This window comes from Dromiciops gliroides, chromosome 2 (genome assembly GCF_019393635.1).
Source record: "Dromiciops gliroides isolate mDroGli1 chromosome 2, mDroGli1.pri, whole genome shotgun sequence".
In the NCBI taxonomy this organism is placed as follows: Eukaryota; Metazoa; Chordata; class Mammalia; order Microbiotheria; family Microbiotheriidae; genus Dromiciops; species Dromiciops gliroides.
The window spans coordinates 117229645-117247664 of record NC_057862.1 but is presented as its reverse complement, the minus strand read 5'-3'; the positions used below and the strand labels follow the sequence as shown (position 1 = coordinate 117247664).

The 18020-nt window shown below is 38.6% G+C and overlaps 1 protein-coding gene across 4 annotated transcripts in view; it reads left to right on the top strand.

Moving 5' to 3' along the window:
- IL16 (interleukin 16) overlaps positions 1-18020 on the top strand; it is a 170426-nt gene that overhangs the window by 121109 nt on the left and 31297 nt on the right. For all 4 annotated transcript variants that reach the window (XM_043987106.1, XM_043987107.1, XM_043987108.1 and 1 more), the window contains 7 exons: positions 1158-1272; positions 4969-5042; positions 6028-6244; positions 7581-7698; positions 8707-8839; positions 10366-10453; positions 13956-14437. In XM_043987106.1, the coding sequence (XP_043843041.1) occupies positions 1158-1272; positions 4969-5042; positions 6028-6244; positions 7581-7698; positions 8707-8839; positions 10366-10453; positions 13956-14437 (1227 nt within the window). The remainder of the gene's footprint in view (positions 1-1157; positions 1273-4968; positions 5043-6027; positions 6245-7580; positions 7699-8706; positions 8840-10365; positions 10454-13955; positions 14438-18020) is intronic.

The following is an 18020-nucleotide window of genomic DNA, read 5'->3' as shown; positions in this document are numbered from 1 at the left end:
AAAGCAAAATCTTTTCTATCTGAAAGCCAACCAACATCTTTCCTGAGGACTGAATGCGCTTTCCCCCAACTTTGGGTAGAAGATGGTGCTTATAACTTTGCTTAGGCTATATTATATATATGTATGTATGTATGTATGTATGTATGTATGTATGTATGTATGTATATGTATATATGCACATACTACATATATATTATATACTGAGAGCATAGACTGTTTTTTTTTTACTTTTCTTTGTTTCCCCTGCACTTACCACAGTACCTGCTAGATAGTGAGTGCTTGACAAATGCTTATTGACTAGCTGACTATACATAAAGAAATTAAATAATTGAAAACTTTTTAATGAATAAATGCAAATTGCAGAAAGGGAATTCTGTATAACGAAAGAGTACTAGCTTTGGAATATAAATCCCAGCATGCAAATCCAAGTCCTGATGTTTACTTAGAAGATGACTGGACAAATTAACCTCCCTAATCTTCAGTTTCCTCACCTCTAAAATAAGGAAATGGGTTTCATTTTCTTTTGTTAATCCAGATGACTGCACAAGTACAAAGCTAACACACAGACACACAGAAACAGCAGCTAGTTTGGGGTGAGCAGGTACATACTGGTCATCATCAAGTGCTTGAGGCAAGAGGTGATAGACGTCTTGGCCCCAGAGACATAGTTGAAGGGGGCAGCTAGGTGGCACAGTGGATAAAGCAATGGCCCTGGATTCAGGAGGACCTGAGTTCAAATCCAGCCTCAACACTTGACACTTACTAGCTGTGTGACCCTGGGCAAGTCACTTAACCCTCGTTGCCCCGCAAAACAAAACAAAACAAAACAAAACAAAACAAAACAAAACAGAGAAATGGTTGAAAAGCAGAGAAGCCATGGTTGAAATTTACATAAAGTTAGGCTTCAAGTATGTAAAAACTTCCTAACAATTAGGGTTTTCCAAAAAATTCAAAGGACAGCCTTAGGAAATAGTGGGTTTCATTGGAAGTATTCAGGCAAAAAATGGATGATGACTTGGAGTTTTGTAGAGAGAATTCATATTCAGGTGTGATATTGCACAGGATGACCACAAAAGACACTTCTAACTTTTAAGAATATGTGTTTCTACAGACATAACACAAATTATAAACACAAACCTTCCTTTTCCTTTCTTTAGGGGTTGGGTTTTAGTATTGTTGGTGGAAAGGACAGCATCTATGGCCCTATTGGTATCTATGTCAAGACAATCTTTGCTGGGGGAGCAGCTGCTGCTGATGGAAGGCTACAAGAAGGTAGGATTTTTTCCAATAATGATCTATGTGAAGAAAAATTTTGGAGATTAAAAAAAAGCAAAAAACAGGCATTGGGCCAATGGAAAGACTGAATGTTCAAGATCTATTTAAATTCTTCAGACTAAGAATAGTATTTATCATAAAATATAAGTATAGGGTAAGCAAAAGGAACACATTGCAGCTTGGAATTCCACATGTGAGTTGCCCAATTGATTATGTCATCTGTATAGGCCACTGCTCACTGACATGTGACAATCCTGGATATATCCCTTAGGTAGGAATGGAGGTCCTATTAGAAATGATGAAGAAATTCACTTTTTCTTCCCATCTCTATGTTTTTTCTCCCCCATCACTCTACTCCCCTTGATTTCTGCTGCCTCCCTTCTGTTCTCCCTTCTATCTTCCCTAAAATTCCCTACTACTGATATTATCATCCACTTGGCTCCAGTATATCTCTGACACAATAGTGTTATTTACACACAGTCTAGCTAGATGGTCACTGGGATCCAAGCACATTCCCCATGACCTTTACCCTCCCTATCTCTATTCCCCTCATGGGGTAGAGTAGAACCTTGGTTCTCCAGGGTGAGTGGTGTAAATCTAGGAACCTTCCCCAGATTGAATGCTGCCAAGCCACCATCCTCTGTTCAAAGTCTCCCTCTAGTTTTGAGGTTCTTCATTCCCATCTGATTTCCAAGAATGTAGTCCAGAGATTTGTTTGAGGTATTAGGCAATGGGAATTGCCCAATGTGAACTCCTAACTATTGTACATGTGTAAGGGTTTGGGATCAGGCCAATCACAAAAAGATTGGATCTGTTTAAAGCTAGGGATCTATTTAAAAGCTGTTTTTATAAGTTATATATAAGGCAACATGGCATAGTACACCTGTCGTTAGAGCCAAGAAGAGCCTGGATTCAAGTCTAGCCAATGACAGATACTGGCAATGTGACCTTGGGCAAGTTACTTACCCTCTCAGTTCTAGGCAACTCTTTAAGAATAAAAGTTGAAGAGAAGCCAATATCCTGCATCGGCACAGGAAGTTTCCTCATTTCTATGCTAATGATGTCATTGGTCCATCCCAATACACTTTTATATGTTTACCCAGGCCAGAGTCTACTTTAGGGGCTTCTTACTAAATTTCTCTATTTGGCTGATGTCCCCACACAAGGTTTCCCCTGGGGATATCAGAACTTGGCTCATGTCTAGGTATCTACAGAATAGGTAAAGAGTCCCCAGTTCTATATGAGCAATCGGGCTAGCAAATCATTGAATAGGGATCCTGCATTATGACACCCTACCTCCACACACACTGAGGCAATACACAGTCAAGACAAATCCCTTCCCTTTCAGAAAGCTTATGCTTCCTTGAGGTACCTACATATTACTCTGAGGTTAAGTACTCCCTCCTTCTCTCCCCCATTCCCCAAAATAGAAAAAAAGTGAAAGTATTTTGTTTTACTAGAAAGTTAAGGAACTCACTCCTCTAGTGAGGCATACTTCCCATAGAGACCTATGCAAGCCTTCAGACTTAGAGCACTACCCTACAGTGAAACTCCCCCTTGCAATGGAGCCTTTGGCTCTGCTAGAGATTCTAGTCACCCTCCCCAGTGATAAACCATCTTCCTTTGGGACTTAGAAGCCACATTGCTCCCAGTACCTTTGAAGGGATTTACTTCTTCACACCATGACTCTGTCCTTCATTTCTACTTGACTCTAGCTTACTCTTAGTTCAGGAATTCCTCCATGAGCCCTCCACTAACATGCTATTGCTGCTTCCTTGGCTGCTATAAATCTTCATCAATCTACCATTGCTTCTATCCATGCCATCTCTGGGGTTGCATCATTCCTCATAAAGGCTTCGAAAGTTTTCAGGCTTCCAGCCTAAGTAACCTGAGTCTCTGTGTGTAGCATCACTCTTCTCTGTATCTCTCTATACTTGCATTTCTATTCCTTATATCTGTCTCAAGGATGGAGTTCAGGTGTATATAATGTTCACTGATCAGTCATCCTCAATATGTTTGTTGTTAAAGGTCAAGGGAATTGGGGACATGAGAAAGGAAGACTAATTGACTTCAGATATTTTTTTTTTGTTTGCTTGTTTTTTGTTTTTTGGAGGACAATGGGGGGTTAAGGGTCACACAGATAGTAAATGTTAAGCGTCTTAGGCCGGATTTGAACTCAGGTACTCCTGAATCCAGGGCTGGTGCTTTATCCACTTCACCACCTAACTGCCCCCAGATCTTTTTAAAGAGCTAGCCTTATAAAGGGAATTTAACACCTCATTAAGGACTTACAGGAATTCAGGAAGTCCTTATCAGGATATTCCAGTGCATACCCCCTACTTTTAAATGTGTTGCATGATATTTAATAGGAAAAAAAGTGATTCCATAGATTTATGTTTTATTCACCATTTTTCATTGCAAATGTACACTATTTCACTGATATTATGGGTTACATTGGCTTTTCTTGATTGGCCTGGGAATCTAACTGCTATTTATAAGATTGTTTCTATGGAAAAATATATTTGGATTTCCAAACACCAAAACACAAAACAAACCTTTGGAACGTTGTCTGTTCATAAGATGAGGCCTAACTTTATGTCTGATGAACCCAACCACTCCCATATCCACATTTTCCCAACTGGTCATAATTTAGAGAAATTGTTGTTGCTTTCACTACAGATTAGGGGTGGTTTTATTTATGTTGGTAATTTTATTATACTCCTCTAGGGGAAATCTACACCAATCTGCACTATATTTTATTCTTAGAGTTCCTTGCTGAAAAAAAGAGAGGAATGTTCACTGAGTTAAAAATAACTCAATATTCCTGTCTCCAGGTGCAAAAAACCTTGTTAATTTCTTTTATTCTTATCAGAAATAGACAGTATTCTAGACTCAACTAGAACTGGACTAGAATCACACCAGACAGTGTTCTAGAGCACCAGGGCCGTTGGTTTCAATAAAAATTCAATAACGATGTGGTTTGGTTTATTAGCAATATTGTCATTTTCAGTATTCCTCTCTAAAGTAATATCAACAACTTTTTACATTATTATAATGTTTTATAGTTATAAAGTGCTTTCACATCTGTGATCTCATTTGTTTCTCACAATACCCCTGAGAACCTAGCAGGCCGGGAATCATCATTGCAACTTTATAGATAAGAAAATCAAGGCTCAGAGAGACTGAATAGAATTGGGTAAAATGAGACATTATTTGTAAAGTATGTAGCACAGTGCCTGGCACATGCTAGGCACCTAATTATATTTATCCTTTCCCCTTCCCAACATTCTATAGCTAGTACTAAAAGTGGTAGAATTTGGACAAGAACAAGGCCTTCTGACTCCTAGTTTAGTGTCCTATTATGCTGTGCTATGTCATACCTTTACTGAAACGTAACTGACCCATCTTTTTTTGATTGTGCTGAATCTGGATCGATTGTCACATAGTCCAAAATAAGAAAAAAGATGCAATTGTATGATCCTAATTTAGCAGGGATTTTCAGCATCTTTGGATACAAGTTCATAATTACAAATCGTTTAGTGTATATTCTTGTCCAAAGTAGTCTAGTGATTTTATCTAAGTAAGAATAGATTTTCAGGTAAAATACTACCCGCATAACATTATACATATCTCTTGAATTTAATATCTTTGGATTCAGTAATAATTTTCTTCAATTTCCCTTTATCCCAACAGGGGATGAGATTCTGGAACTCAATGGAGAATCAATGGATGGATTAACACATAATGATGCTTTGCAGAAATTCAAGGTGACCCTATTTTATTGCAGTAGCATCTCGTTTCCTAGATGTGGATTAAAGCCTACACACACACACACACACACACACACACACACACACACACACACACACACATACACACACACACCTCGCTATCATCACCACTACCATGACAGTGAAAGCTCATTCATTCAGCTTCCACTAATCTAGAATTTATGATGATTAAATCAAGAGTTTAGTCAAGGATTAATTTTTCTTTAAAAGAAGACTGCTAAGAAAACTAATGGCATTAGCAAGATTGTAGGGTAAATATGTAAATTACTTAATAGGCCAAAAGTTTTCAAGAATTTTAGAAGTAAAGAAGCAATCCACATACCAATTACAAATCAGTTTTACATATTCATTAAATCTAGGGAACAGTCTAGTTCAAGTGATTCTTTTTTTCCCAAGGAATTTTTTAAAAATAATAAACATTTTTATTTAAAGTTTTGAGTTTCAAATTTTATCCATCTTTCCCTTCCTCCCTTCCCCCCTCCCTGATTGGTAAGCAATCAGATATAGGTTATACATTTGCACTTATGTAAAATCAAATTATTCTTCTTACATGAATTTAACAATTTGACAAATAGTTTTTGAGTGTTGTACATGGCACTGGGATTACAAAGATGAACCAGATAGAGTCCTGTGCTCAGAGACCTTACAGTCTCTAAGTGGAGATGATTTATAAAGATATTGAAATACTAAGCACCATAAAAAAAGATGGGAACCAATTTCTATGGATGGATAGAGGAGAGTGGTATTACTTTTTTCTGAGGATTAAAGAAGGCTTCAGGGAGGAGATGGTATTTGACCTGGACCATTCTGCAATAAGTCTTGAAGATGGAAAAGATTTCGATAGGTGGTATTGGGGTCAAGTAGCAATATTTTGGATGATTCAGGCTTTTTGTTTAATAAATATCTCTTCTAATTCACTTGAATTTCTGAGTTTTTGTAATATCTTATTTTCTTTTTATAGCAAGCCAAAAGAGGACTCCTCACTCTCACAGTCAGGACCAGCTTGAGTGCTCCCCATTCAGTGTCCAACTACCTTTCTCCTCAACTGTGCCGTTCACTGAGTTCAAGTACCTGTATCACCAAGGAGAATAGTTCTTTTGGTCTGGAAAGCTCATCCTTCTCAACCAACACTGCCAAGCCCAATGATAGGATCATAATGGAAGTTTCTCTAAAGAAAGGTATGAACTCCTGGCCCTGCTCTGAGGGGCACTATCCTTCTTGCCTCTTTTTACAAAACCCTATCCTATTTCCTGAATCACTGGCTCACTGACTTTCTAAGACATTTCAGTTCTTTATTTGGAGAAAGCATAGTAAAAATAGAAAAATTCAGGGTATAGACTGATTTTGTTTCACTCTCATTCATGACTCCTCCTCACCCATCCCTACACCTCTCTAGATAGAAACCTTCCATTGCTGTTTGAACACTGAAAAACATCTTTAAGTCTAGACATGGATGTATATGTGACTCTCCCAGTCTCCAGAGATCTGAATTTTATTAATGTTATGTAAGCATTATGTTATTCATGTTAATATACAGAGATGATGGGGCAGCTAGGTGGTGCAGTAGATAGAGCACCAGCCCTGGAATCAGGAAGACCTGAGTTAAAATCTGGCCTCAGACACTTGACATGTACTAGTTGTGTGACCCTGGGCAAGTCACTTAACTCTAATTGCCTCACCCCCCAAAAAAAAATAGAGAGAGAAGATGGCATTTGTGCTGAGCTCCCTCTCTCATAAAAAGAAACACACATATGTACATATACATATATATGTATATATAATTTCCCTTTCTACATTATAAGATTCTTGAGGGCAGAGACCATATCTAATTCATCTTTTTAACCTTCGCAAAACATGACACAGAGCTTTGTCCATGGAGAAAGAGATAATCAATGTTTATTAATAGATATATAGACAAGAAGATAGATAGAAAGATAGGTAGATAGATAGATTAGATAGGTAGATAAGTAGATAGATTAGATAGAACATTTATTAAGTACATACCATGTGCCAGGCTCTGTTAAATGAATAAAAGATTGAATACATAAATGAATAATATAATTAGACTATGCAAAAGATGAAAAGCAAAAGGGACATCTAGAGCCTGCAGAGTGAGCTTACTGGATATCCATATTCTGAAAGACACGTTGCTCCTCATAATCTAGTCTAGCTGTTCTCAAACATTTTGGCCTCAGGCAACTTTATGTTCTTGAAAATCCTTAAAGATTTCCCCTATCTCCCAAGCAAAGAGCTTTTGGTTATGCAGATTGAGAATATCTATATTTGCTATATCATAAATTAAAACTCTTATTATTGTGAAGTTAGTTTTGACCTTGTAGAAACCCTAAAAGAATCTTGGGGATCCCAAAGAGAAGCCAGATCACACTTTAAGAATAACTGCTCTAGTCGAAGACCCTCTGTAATTAGGATATGCCATCAGTATGTTTTTGGTATGCATTGTACCAAATATTTATTGGTTAACTTATCACTAATATCCCACATTTTCCTTTCTAGAGGCTGGAGTAGGCTTGGGAATTGGCCTATGCAGCATCCCTTACTTCCAGTGTATCTCTGGGATATTTATTCATACTCTTTCCCCAGGATCAGTGGCTCATTTAGATGGACGCCTCAGGTAAGATATTATATTTATTTCTCAAATAAAAGGACAAAAGTAACAAAAAATAATGAAATAAGAAAGTAAGATTATGAAGAATCTTATGGATTTCAAGGAGAGGCATGGTGATGTCAGTGGTACCTCAGTTAATGGAATGATTTAAAAAGAGGTTTTAAATGTTGTAGTCAGGACTCAGATTTATATAATTATTTATCTTTTTTTAAGGACATGAAAATTAAAGGAATCGACTTTAGAGTAATCAAACAGCATCACAAAGAAAGTGACCAGAAAAGATCTCCCTATACAAATATGGGGATCTCTAAGGGATTGAAGCTCATGACAAAGACAAAGAATAGAGTTTGGAGTTGCAAGGCAGGAGAAGGAACAACGGAATGTGATCAGATAAGGGAATTTCAAAGTTCAGTAACATGGAAGTGATTAATTTATTTGTAGGTGATGAAAAGATTAAAGTCATGACTATTTCTGAATCTTTCTGAAGTGAGGTGATGGAGTAGGTCATGGGAAATGTGTAAATTGAAGAACTAGGAGATTAAGGTATTAGAGGGAGTTACAGTATGCATGTCAAAGCTATTAACTTGAGCAGTAGTTAATTATTTCCTTTGCCAATATTTCTTCACGTTCCCTTGCCCCTCACCCTTTCACATGGTAAAGGGAGGGAAAGGTGGTTAGTTGTTGGGTTTTTTTTTTTTCATTTTCCCCTTGTCCTGCAATTGTAGTATAATTTATAACCCATACAAAGAAGTTCTAATGAGAGCTTCATTTTATGGGGTGTGTTAAATACTGTGCCTGAGGAAATTACTCCTTTTCCCTGTTTTTGTGTTGTTTCAATAGGGGAAAGGAAGTCCAAGGACTGATTTAATCTCTAGCTACATCAGAAATCAGCCAGATCCTTCTCAAACAAATAGCTATAAGCACAATGTAACCAAGCCTTGAATGTCTGGATGTCATTTTGCTTTGAATTATGTCACTGGAATTATGGAACTCTCGGTGATGTTTATTTTGCAGATGTGGTGATGAAATCATAGAAATTAATGAAATCTCAGTTCAAAACATGACTCTTAATGAAGTGTATGCCATTCTAAGCCATTGTGATCCTGGAGCAGTGCCAGTGATTATCAGCAGGCATCCTGATCCACAGGTAAAGCCTCAAATATTGCTACCTCTCTCACCTAGTGGCAATCACCTAGGACCAAACCTGGAAGTCAAATCTTATAGAAATGAAGATGTTCCTGGAAAATTTTACTGCAGGAAAATTCAGGATAAGCAAGATAATCCTCACATAGTAACTAGTATCTATGGCAAATAAGAACAGAAGACTCATGGATGGGGCTCTTGTGAAGGATCATTATCAGGGGAAGTACAATCCTGTTCCTGGATTATAGACATTAGTGGTGCTTGAGCCTGGGTCCCTACTGTGAAATGCAATGTTCTTAACTGTATTTATGGAATTGTAAACACATTTCAATTTATTCTCACTATACCAATGAATAAAGAAAATGGAATATCTTACTGAAAATTATTAGCCTAGATTAGATAATAAGCGAGTCCAGTCAAATCAAAACAAGCCTTTATTGTTTACTACACGTCAGCTACTGTGTTAAGTGCTGGGGATTCAAAGAAACAACCAAAAAGATGGTCCCTGCTCTCAGGATGCTCACAGTCTAATGAGGGAGAAAACACAGAAACAACAATATAGAAACAAGATATGGGAAGGATTAATTGATGAATCATTATAATACAATATCATGTGGGCAAGTACCAACCTAGAGATTTTGGTAATAAGTGCTACAGGGAGTGAGAAGATGGAGCCATTCCTAAGATCCCACCTAGCCCTAAATAGGTTCCTTTCTGATTCTGTGATCTTGGAGGACTTGAGCAATCAGGGACATGGAATGTAGGACACCTGGGTTCTTGTCTCTGTCCAAACATTAATTAGCTGTGTGACCCCCAGACAAGTGAGCAATCTGATCTATAGGTTTGACTTTTCTTATCTGTTGAAATTTAGAGGATCTCTAGAGTTTTAAATTTAAAATTTAGAGAATCTCTACAGTCATACTCAACACAAAAACTCTAGGATTTTATTGTTGGAGGCAGTAGTTGATATGGGGTTTGAAGGAAAGCTGAGATTTAAGGGGAAGGATCCTAGAGAAAAGAGCATGAGTAAAGGCAAGAAGGCAAGGCTGCACAGGGAATATTCCATAGATAGGCCAATTTGACAAGAACAGAGGGTTCATCTTTGGAAACAGACCTAGTAGTAGTGGCATTGCTGGGTCAAAGGGTATAGACAGTTATCCCACAAATTTAAAAAATAGAGGGTTCATGAAGGGAAAGGAATAGGAAATAAAATTAGAGACAGATTGTGGGTCTTGGATGGCAGATTTAAGAATTTTACAATTTATCCTCTAGACAAGAGGAAGGTATTGAAGCTTTAAAGGGGTGTGTGTGTGTGTGTGTGGTGTGTGTTTACAGAAGGTGATGTGTATGAAACAGTGTTTTAAAAAGATTAATCTCTCAGGATGGATAGATGGAAGGGGAGAAAAAACAGGCAGTAAGACCAGTAAAATACTAATGCAATAATTCTGGCTTGGCATGAGGTGATAATTAGGTTCTCAGCTCTCTTGTAGCTCCCAGTGCAGGTTTACAAAGTGAGGTTATATTTTCCAGGTGTCTGAACAGCAACTAAAAGAAGCTGTGGCCCAGGCTGTGGAGAATAGCAAATTTGGAAAAGAGAGACATCATTGGAGTTTGGAAGGTAAGAGAAAGAATGAAGCCAAGGAAATCCTTGCCCTCCTTTGGGCATTCCATGAGGCTATTGGTTACAGAGTGCTACAAATGCCTAAGATGAAACCTTTATGTAAGGATTCACTGGGTGTAGACTAAAGCTTTTTTGCTTTAAGAGCTTAAAAGTGTCTTTAGACTTTTGAAACAATCTGTAGACTCATCTTCTCCTTTCTATTTCATTTTTTTTTTTTTTAGTGAGGCAATTGGGGTTAAGTGACTTGCCCAGGGTCACACAGCTAGTAAGTGTTAAGTGTCTGAGGCCGGATTTGAACTCAAGGAGTCCTGAATCCAGGGCCGGTGCTCTATCCACTGCGCCACCTAGCTGCCCCGAAATGTTTTTTTTTTTTTTTTCAGGGCAATGGGAGTTTTTTTTTTTTCAGGGCAATGGGATTTGAACTCAAGGAGTCCTGAATCCAGGGCCAGTGCTTTATCCACTGCACCACCTAGCTGCCCCTCTCCTTTCTATTTCTACCTTGACTCAGGTTCTCATCATCCTTTTTAAAAAAAACAAAAACAAAAACAAAACATTGAATGGTTTATTTATCTTCATGGAACTTCCATTTCATTTTTTTTCTATTAAAAACATTTATTTTTCTCCCTTCCACCTTTTCACATTGAAAAAGAAAAACAACCCCCTTATAACAAATATTCTTAGTCAAGCAAAGCAGATTCCTTCCTTGGACATATCCAAAAATATTTGTCTTATCCTGCATGCTGAGTCCATCACTTCTCTGCCAAAGATGTGGAGCATGTTTTATCATCAGTGTTCTGGAATATCTCATTTATCAGAATTCTTACTCTTTTAAAATTTGTTTTGATAATCTTGTTATTATAGCCTCATTAACTTCTTATTTGGAGTAGTCCAATAGTCATTGAATTGGTTTCTTCTCCAATCTACCCTGTATACCTGAAACCTGAACAAACTTCTTTAAGCAGCTTCATGGTATAGCAGTAGCTGGGTTGCATGGTGGTTAGAGCACTGGACTTGGAGTTTGAATCCTTTCTCAGACACTCAGCTGTGTAATGCTAGACAAGCTTGCCTCAGTTTCTTCATCTATAAAATGAGGGATTTAGACTCATGACCTTTAAAGTCCTTTCCAATTCTAAATTTATGATCTTAGATACTAAGCACAGATCTCATCATGTCCGTCCTCTGCTCAGAAGGTTCCTCACTTCCTGTTAGATAAAGTTCAAATTCCTCGACATGAAAGAAGTTCATGATCTCACTCTAACTTAACTTTCCAGTCTTTCCCCAACTATTTGCCTTTATGCATCCTGAGCTCCAGGCAAACGTGAGAGTATACCAGTCTCCTGGACATACCATTCCCTAATACACATACTTGGTACTTAATAAATATTGACTTGAGTTGGATTTTTATAAGCTATTAGCTTAGTCTTAATTGGATAACAGTCACCAAAATAGTTTAGAGCCAAGAAAAGGCTAAAGAGGCAGAAATTTAAGCTGACCATGAACTTCATTTGGTGAGATGGAAAAGCTACATCAATGAACAGAAGAATTCTTAATATACATGTGACTGGCTGAATGCCTGCTGGAGGAACATGGAAGGCCTTAAACTAGAAGAATGATGCAATAAGAGCTAGGCATTGTTCAAAGGCACAGCATGACATCTGTCTTTCTTTCCTCCTCTGTCATAGTCTTATGTCCTGGTTTGTTACTGTGGAACAACATTTGTCTAAAAGTCAGGGGCAAAAATGGGTTGTGTTATTAACTGTATGAACTTGGGTTTAATCCTTAAATCTCTCTTGGTCTTAATTATTGCAATTGTAAATTCAGGGAGGTAGGCTACTCAATCTCTAAAGTCTAATAGCTCTATTGTTCTATGATTTACAACAAACATCTGCCCCAATTTTTCAACCACCAAGAAGAATGAGTATTTTGTTCTTTGACAGTGATCTTGGGGTGGGGGTGGGGAGTCACTTCTGGAGTATCTGCTTTTCTAGAAAAATGAAATCTCTCTCTCCCTCTCTCTCTCCCTTTCTGCCCTTTTATCATATCCATCCATCCATCCATCCATCCATCCATCCATCCGTCCATCTATCTATCTATCTATCTATCATTTATCTCTATCATCTACTCACCCACATATACTACTCCACTCACCCCAGCCCCACCTCATCTGGGAGATTTCAGTATGTTAAACATTAAAACCATAGTCTTAACAAAACTGGCTACTGCAATAATAAGTTGTTTTCGAATAAGCACTGCTTTGGGGACCAGGGCTATTTTTTAAAAATCAGACTTTTCACTTGCCTATTTGAATAACAGTAGCAATGAAATAGAAACCAGCTTCCCTACATGAGGAAGTAAATCTGTGGTACAGGTAGAATTAACAAGATGCATTCTTTGCATGACCCTTAAGGGAAAGAAGGACCAGCATAGCAGGGAATCCTTTACATCTAATTGTATATGGATCTATTCCTTTCCTAGGTGGCTCAGTTGATAGAGGGCTGGACCTGGAATCAGAAAGGCCTGAGTTTAAAGCCAGCCTCAGATACTTCCTAGCTGTGGGACCCTGGGCAAGCCAATTAACCTTTGGCAGGCCCTGTTTCCTCATCTGTAAAATGGAGATAATACCTACCTTCCAGAGTTGTCATGAGGATACAATGAAATAATATTTGTAAAGTGCCTTGCAAATGAATCTTAAAGCAATATATAAATGACAACTATTACTATTCTTGCTACTGAGACACATGTGGATTGTCTAGGTCCAAAGGGAAGGTAGAATCCACTAGAGAGAAAGGTTGCTTTTGATGTTCCCTGAAGAGGGAACGACAGCTTGTATTTATTTAGGGCTTTAAGATGTGCAATATGCTTTATGTGTGTTATCTCATTTTATCCTCACAGCTCTGTGAGGTAGGTGCTATTATTATTCCCATTTTTCAGATGAGGAAACTGAGGCTGAGAGAAGTTACAATGACTAGTGCAGGGTCACATAGTTAAGTAAGTGTCTAAGGCATTGGTCAGGTTATATAAAATATATTCTGGTTTTGATTTCTTGTTAAACCAAAATGTTAACCACTTGAGGGGAAACTGAGGGACCTTCTAGGGAGAAATAGGAGCAAAATTATGATTATAATAAAGGAAATTATGGAAGAGGCAAAGAACCAAAAAAATGTTATAAGAGACTTTCTTTGTGTCTCTCTATCTCCTTCATCTTTGAACAAGATTACATCTAGATCCATGGTATCACAGTCTAGAACACTACTGATATCTGTGTTACCTATACATTCCTTGGCAGCCAGGATAACAGGCTTTAAACTATAAAGTAGAGGTGGAGGTCTTGTCCTGCCAGAAACTCACAAGGTCCCTGAAGGCAGGGACTCTTATCAAATAATTTTGCTGTATTCTCATGTTTCCTTGTGTAATTCTGGGAACATAAATAGTGTTCAATTTAATTGTTCTGGTCTAGGTAAATCTTATTCAACAAGTTTTGACTGTGTCCCAATTGCAGGTATTAAAAGGCTAGAGAGTAGCTGGCACGGCAGACCCACATGTGAAAAGGAGAGTGAGAAGAGCTATGTTCCTTTCCACCGAAGATCTCAGAAAGTCATGATCCGATCTAGTAGCGACAGCAGTTACACCCCTGCCTCATCTGCTGGGAATAGCAACAACAGCAGCCCACAGCAGCCCTCAGACTCGGAGACAAGAGCTGCCAGTGTGAATGTCCCTATGACCCAAGAGCCTGGTTTATTGATTACATCTTCAAGAACCAGTCCAGAGAGCCAAATTCCAGTGGGGACGGAGGAGTGCCACCCACCCTTGAAAGTCAAGAAATCCTTTGAGATTCTGGTTAGAAAGCCCACGTCTTCCAAGCCCAAACCTCCACCCAGAAAATACTTTAAAACAGGGGCAGCCACTAGTGATCAGCAGCAGAGCATTGATGGGAAAGAGTTTTCAGGATCAGTTGAACAAACATCTCCAACTAATGACCAAGTAAGATGTTATTGTGTTACTATCCCTAAATGTTTGCCATAAGGGAAGCATTGATGATCTGCAACATTCTCAGATCTCTTAATTGGACCAAGAGATCGAATATTTCAACCACTCTACCAAAGCTTCTCTCTGTATATTATCAGAAATAAGGTTTTCATTTTAAGCTTAGTTTAAATTTAGATGGATATGTTTGGAACTTGGTGAATCTAGCAAATAAAAGTAAAGTCTTTCTGATAGCTCTTAAGATGCTATAGTTATACGGTGCAGAGCTAAGTGGCACAGTGGATAAAGCACTGGCCTTGGATTCAGGAGCTCTTGAGTTCAAATCCTGCCTCAGACACTTGACACTTACTAGCTGTGTGACCCTGGGCAAGTCACTTAACCCTCATTGCCCCCCCACACACATACACAGATGTTTTGTTATGGATAGAAACTCTTTCTCTATAATACTTTGGAGGTACACCTGCTTACAACCTGAATGTACACTGTCTTCTATGTAGGAGTATGAGAACATTCTAAATAATCACTCCAGGTTCAATCTGGGCCCTGGAATTCTATAGTTAGGCTAGAACAAACATAAATCTGGTGTGACTCTATTTTGGGGGGGGGAGGGGCAAACCAACACTTACATTGGCATAGGGAAGTCTTTTTTTTTTTTTTTTTTTTTGGTGAGGCAATTGGGGTTAAGTGACTTGTCCAGGGTCACACAGCTAGTAATTGTTAAGTGTCTGAGGCTGGATTTGAACTCAGGTCCACCTGAATCCAGGGCTGGTGCTCTATGTACTGTGCCACCTAGCTGCCCCATAGGGAACTATTAGTGAGTAAACCTGTCTCACAAGGCAGAACAGTAACTGTTCTGTCATTTATCATCTTAGAGAATTGCCTGAAACACTGAGAGACTATTAAATGACATGGTCAGGGTCAACCAGGCAGTATGTATCAGAGGTAAGACTTGAACACAGCTCTCCCTGACTTCAAGGCTGGCTCTCTCACCACTTTTCCATTTTGTCTCTCATAGTCTGCCCTGAATATTGTTGGTAGTAGCTATCTTTTTGTGGCTGAGGGTAACATACCTATTTCTTAGTGGTGTAGCCCTTCCTCATATTTAAAGATTCAAGAACATGTCAAGAACAAGCATGCCTTTTTTAAGGCAGAACCAAAACAGCATCAACAGGGAGGAATCACGGAATTAAATTTAGGAACGATTCTCAAACTTAGGACAGGCTAGATGAGTGTAGATAAGCTCAGCCTTATGGTTGATTAGGGAAGTAAATAGCGCCCCCACCACCACCTTGTTGTAGGACAGGGAAAGGGACTGGACCTGGATTTCATTAGTACAAGTTCAAATCTGGCCTCAGATATTTACTAGCTGTGTGGCCCTAGGCCACACTTAACCCTATTTGCCTCAGTTCCTTATCTGTAAAATGAGCTGGAGAAGGAAATGGCAAACTACTCCAGTATCTTTGCCAAGAAAACACCAAGAAGGGTCACAAAGAAGAGTCTGACATAACTGCAGACAACTCAACAACTTGGGTTCATAGAATCAGAAATTTAGAGTTAAAAGCGACCTCAGAGGTCATTTAGCCCAACCCTCTCATTTTACAAATGAGGAAACTGAGGCCTAGAGAGGTTAAGTGGCTGGCTGGCCTAAGGTTACATGGCAAATAAGTGTGATAGATACAGGATTTGAACCCTTAAGTCTTTTGGAATTAAAATTTTAGGGAAAGAAAAAACAAACACTACTGATCAACAAAATAAACAGCTGTTTGCAGCACTATGAGAGCCTGAAATCCTGAAGAGGAAGAGGAACTCAGGTTGCTAAAAAGGAAGTTCAGTTCCTCAAAGAGCAGGATGTGGTTGCTTTTGTACTTAGCTAATGAGTTGCTGTAGTTCTTCCTTTTTAAAAAAAAAAAAATGAATGTCATTTATCTTTGTGACTGAGTACGTAGGAGACCAGAGGGAAAAACTTAAGAGATTTTAAGCAGCCAGGCTGTAAAGCCATTGGTTAGGAAATAGAGTGCAAGGGGGCACTAGCATGCACTCTTGATTGAGCTCAAGGTCACCTTTTTGGTGACTGGGGACAGAACAGGAAGTGAAGGAGCTGTACTAACCAGTGAAGCGCAACCACTTAAGTGAAAGTCCTTGAGTAGGCAGGAGCTGGTGCTGCTGGGGGTGGGGTGGGTACAGTTTCACTAATGGCCTCTTTTCAGCAGGAAAAAACAACGTGGCTCCCACTTTTTGGAACTGGGGGCAATATTCTCAGCAACAAAAGTAAAGAAAACTGCCCTGACATAAATTAGAAATCCAAATTAAATCGAGTTTGGGAGGCTGAATAAGGTTCCACCATAGAGTCAAGAAAATGAAATGGATGGCAGATGTGTTGGGTATGAGCAAATAGGGGGGGACTAGCAGGTCCTTTAACTCTAGCAGACCTACTGTGCCACGTGAGCATGACAAATACTAGGCTTTTCTTTCTTTCTTTCTTTCTTTCAAGTTTTGAGTTCCATATTCTATCCCTTTCTCATTTTCTCCATCCCTACCCTCCCACCTCCCCAAGTTTGCAAGCAATAAGTATAGGTTATACATGTGCAATTCTGTAAAACATTACCAACATCCTTTAAAAAATTGCAGATTAAATGTAGGATCTTCTGAAGGATAGAAAATTCCATTAAAGGTAGCATATTTTTAGCTCTTTTGTGTTCTGTGGAAATTTAGCAATCATGGGATCATAGATTGAGAACTAGAAATGAACTTTGAGTTCATCCAGTCATATGATCATAAATTGAGAGTTAGAAGACCTGACAGCTCACCCAGTACAACCTCCTCTTTTTAGAGCTGAGGAAAGTGAAGCCCAATAGAGTTAAATAATTTCCCCACATACAGATAGAAGTGGCAGACCCAGTATTTGAACCCAGGTACTCTGACCATGGAGCTCCCATCCTTTCCTCTATACTAAATAGCCATAGTGCCCTCTATGATGTTCTATTATCTTGAAGATCATTATTTTTGTGGAAATCCAAACAGCCCTTCTAAATTTATTATTTTAGGACAGGCTGGCACAACTTATATTTTAATTTTGTTTATTTTTCTATTTAGAAAGTCCATTAGCATCCTTAATTTAGAGCTAGAAAGGATCTTAAAAATCATTCATTGCAACTTCCTCATTTTGTAGATGAGGAAATGGAGGGCTAAACAGGTTTTGTAACTTGCCCAGGTCACACAACTAGTCAATATCTGAGGCTGATTTGCATCAAGGTCTTCTCAACTCCAAGTCCCTATTCCATTCACATCTTGCCTCTATATACTGTGTGAATGGCTATTGTCTGTCTAGATGTTTATTTTCAGGCAGTTTAAATTCCAAGGCCTTCTATCCTCTCAGTTTAATACCTCATAGGAGGAACTTTCTCTGCCTTCATTGTCTTCTCAACTTAAAGAAAACCCAATGGATCATGCAGTGATTAAATTTTTAAATGAGTAGAACACAAAGGAAAGAGCAGCTTTGAATAGTATTTTAATTTGCGAAATGTTAGGCAGTTATTTCAATGATGTCTTTCTCAGATGGTAATCTGTTCTCAGCATGCAC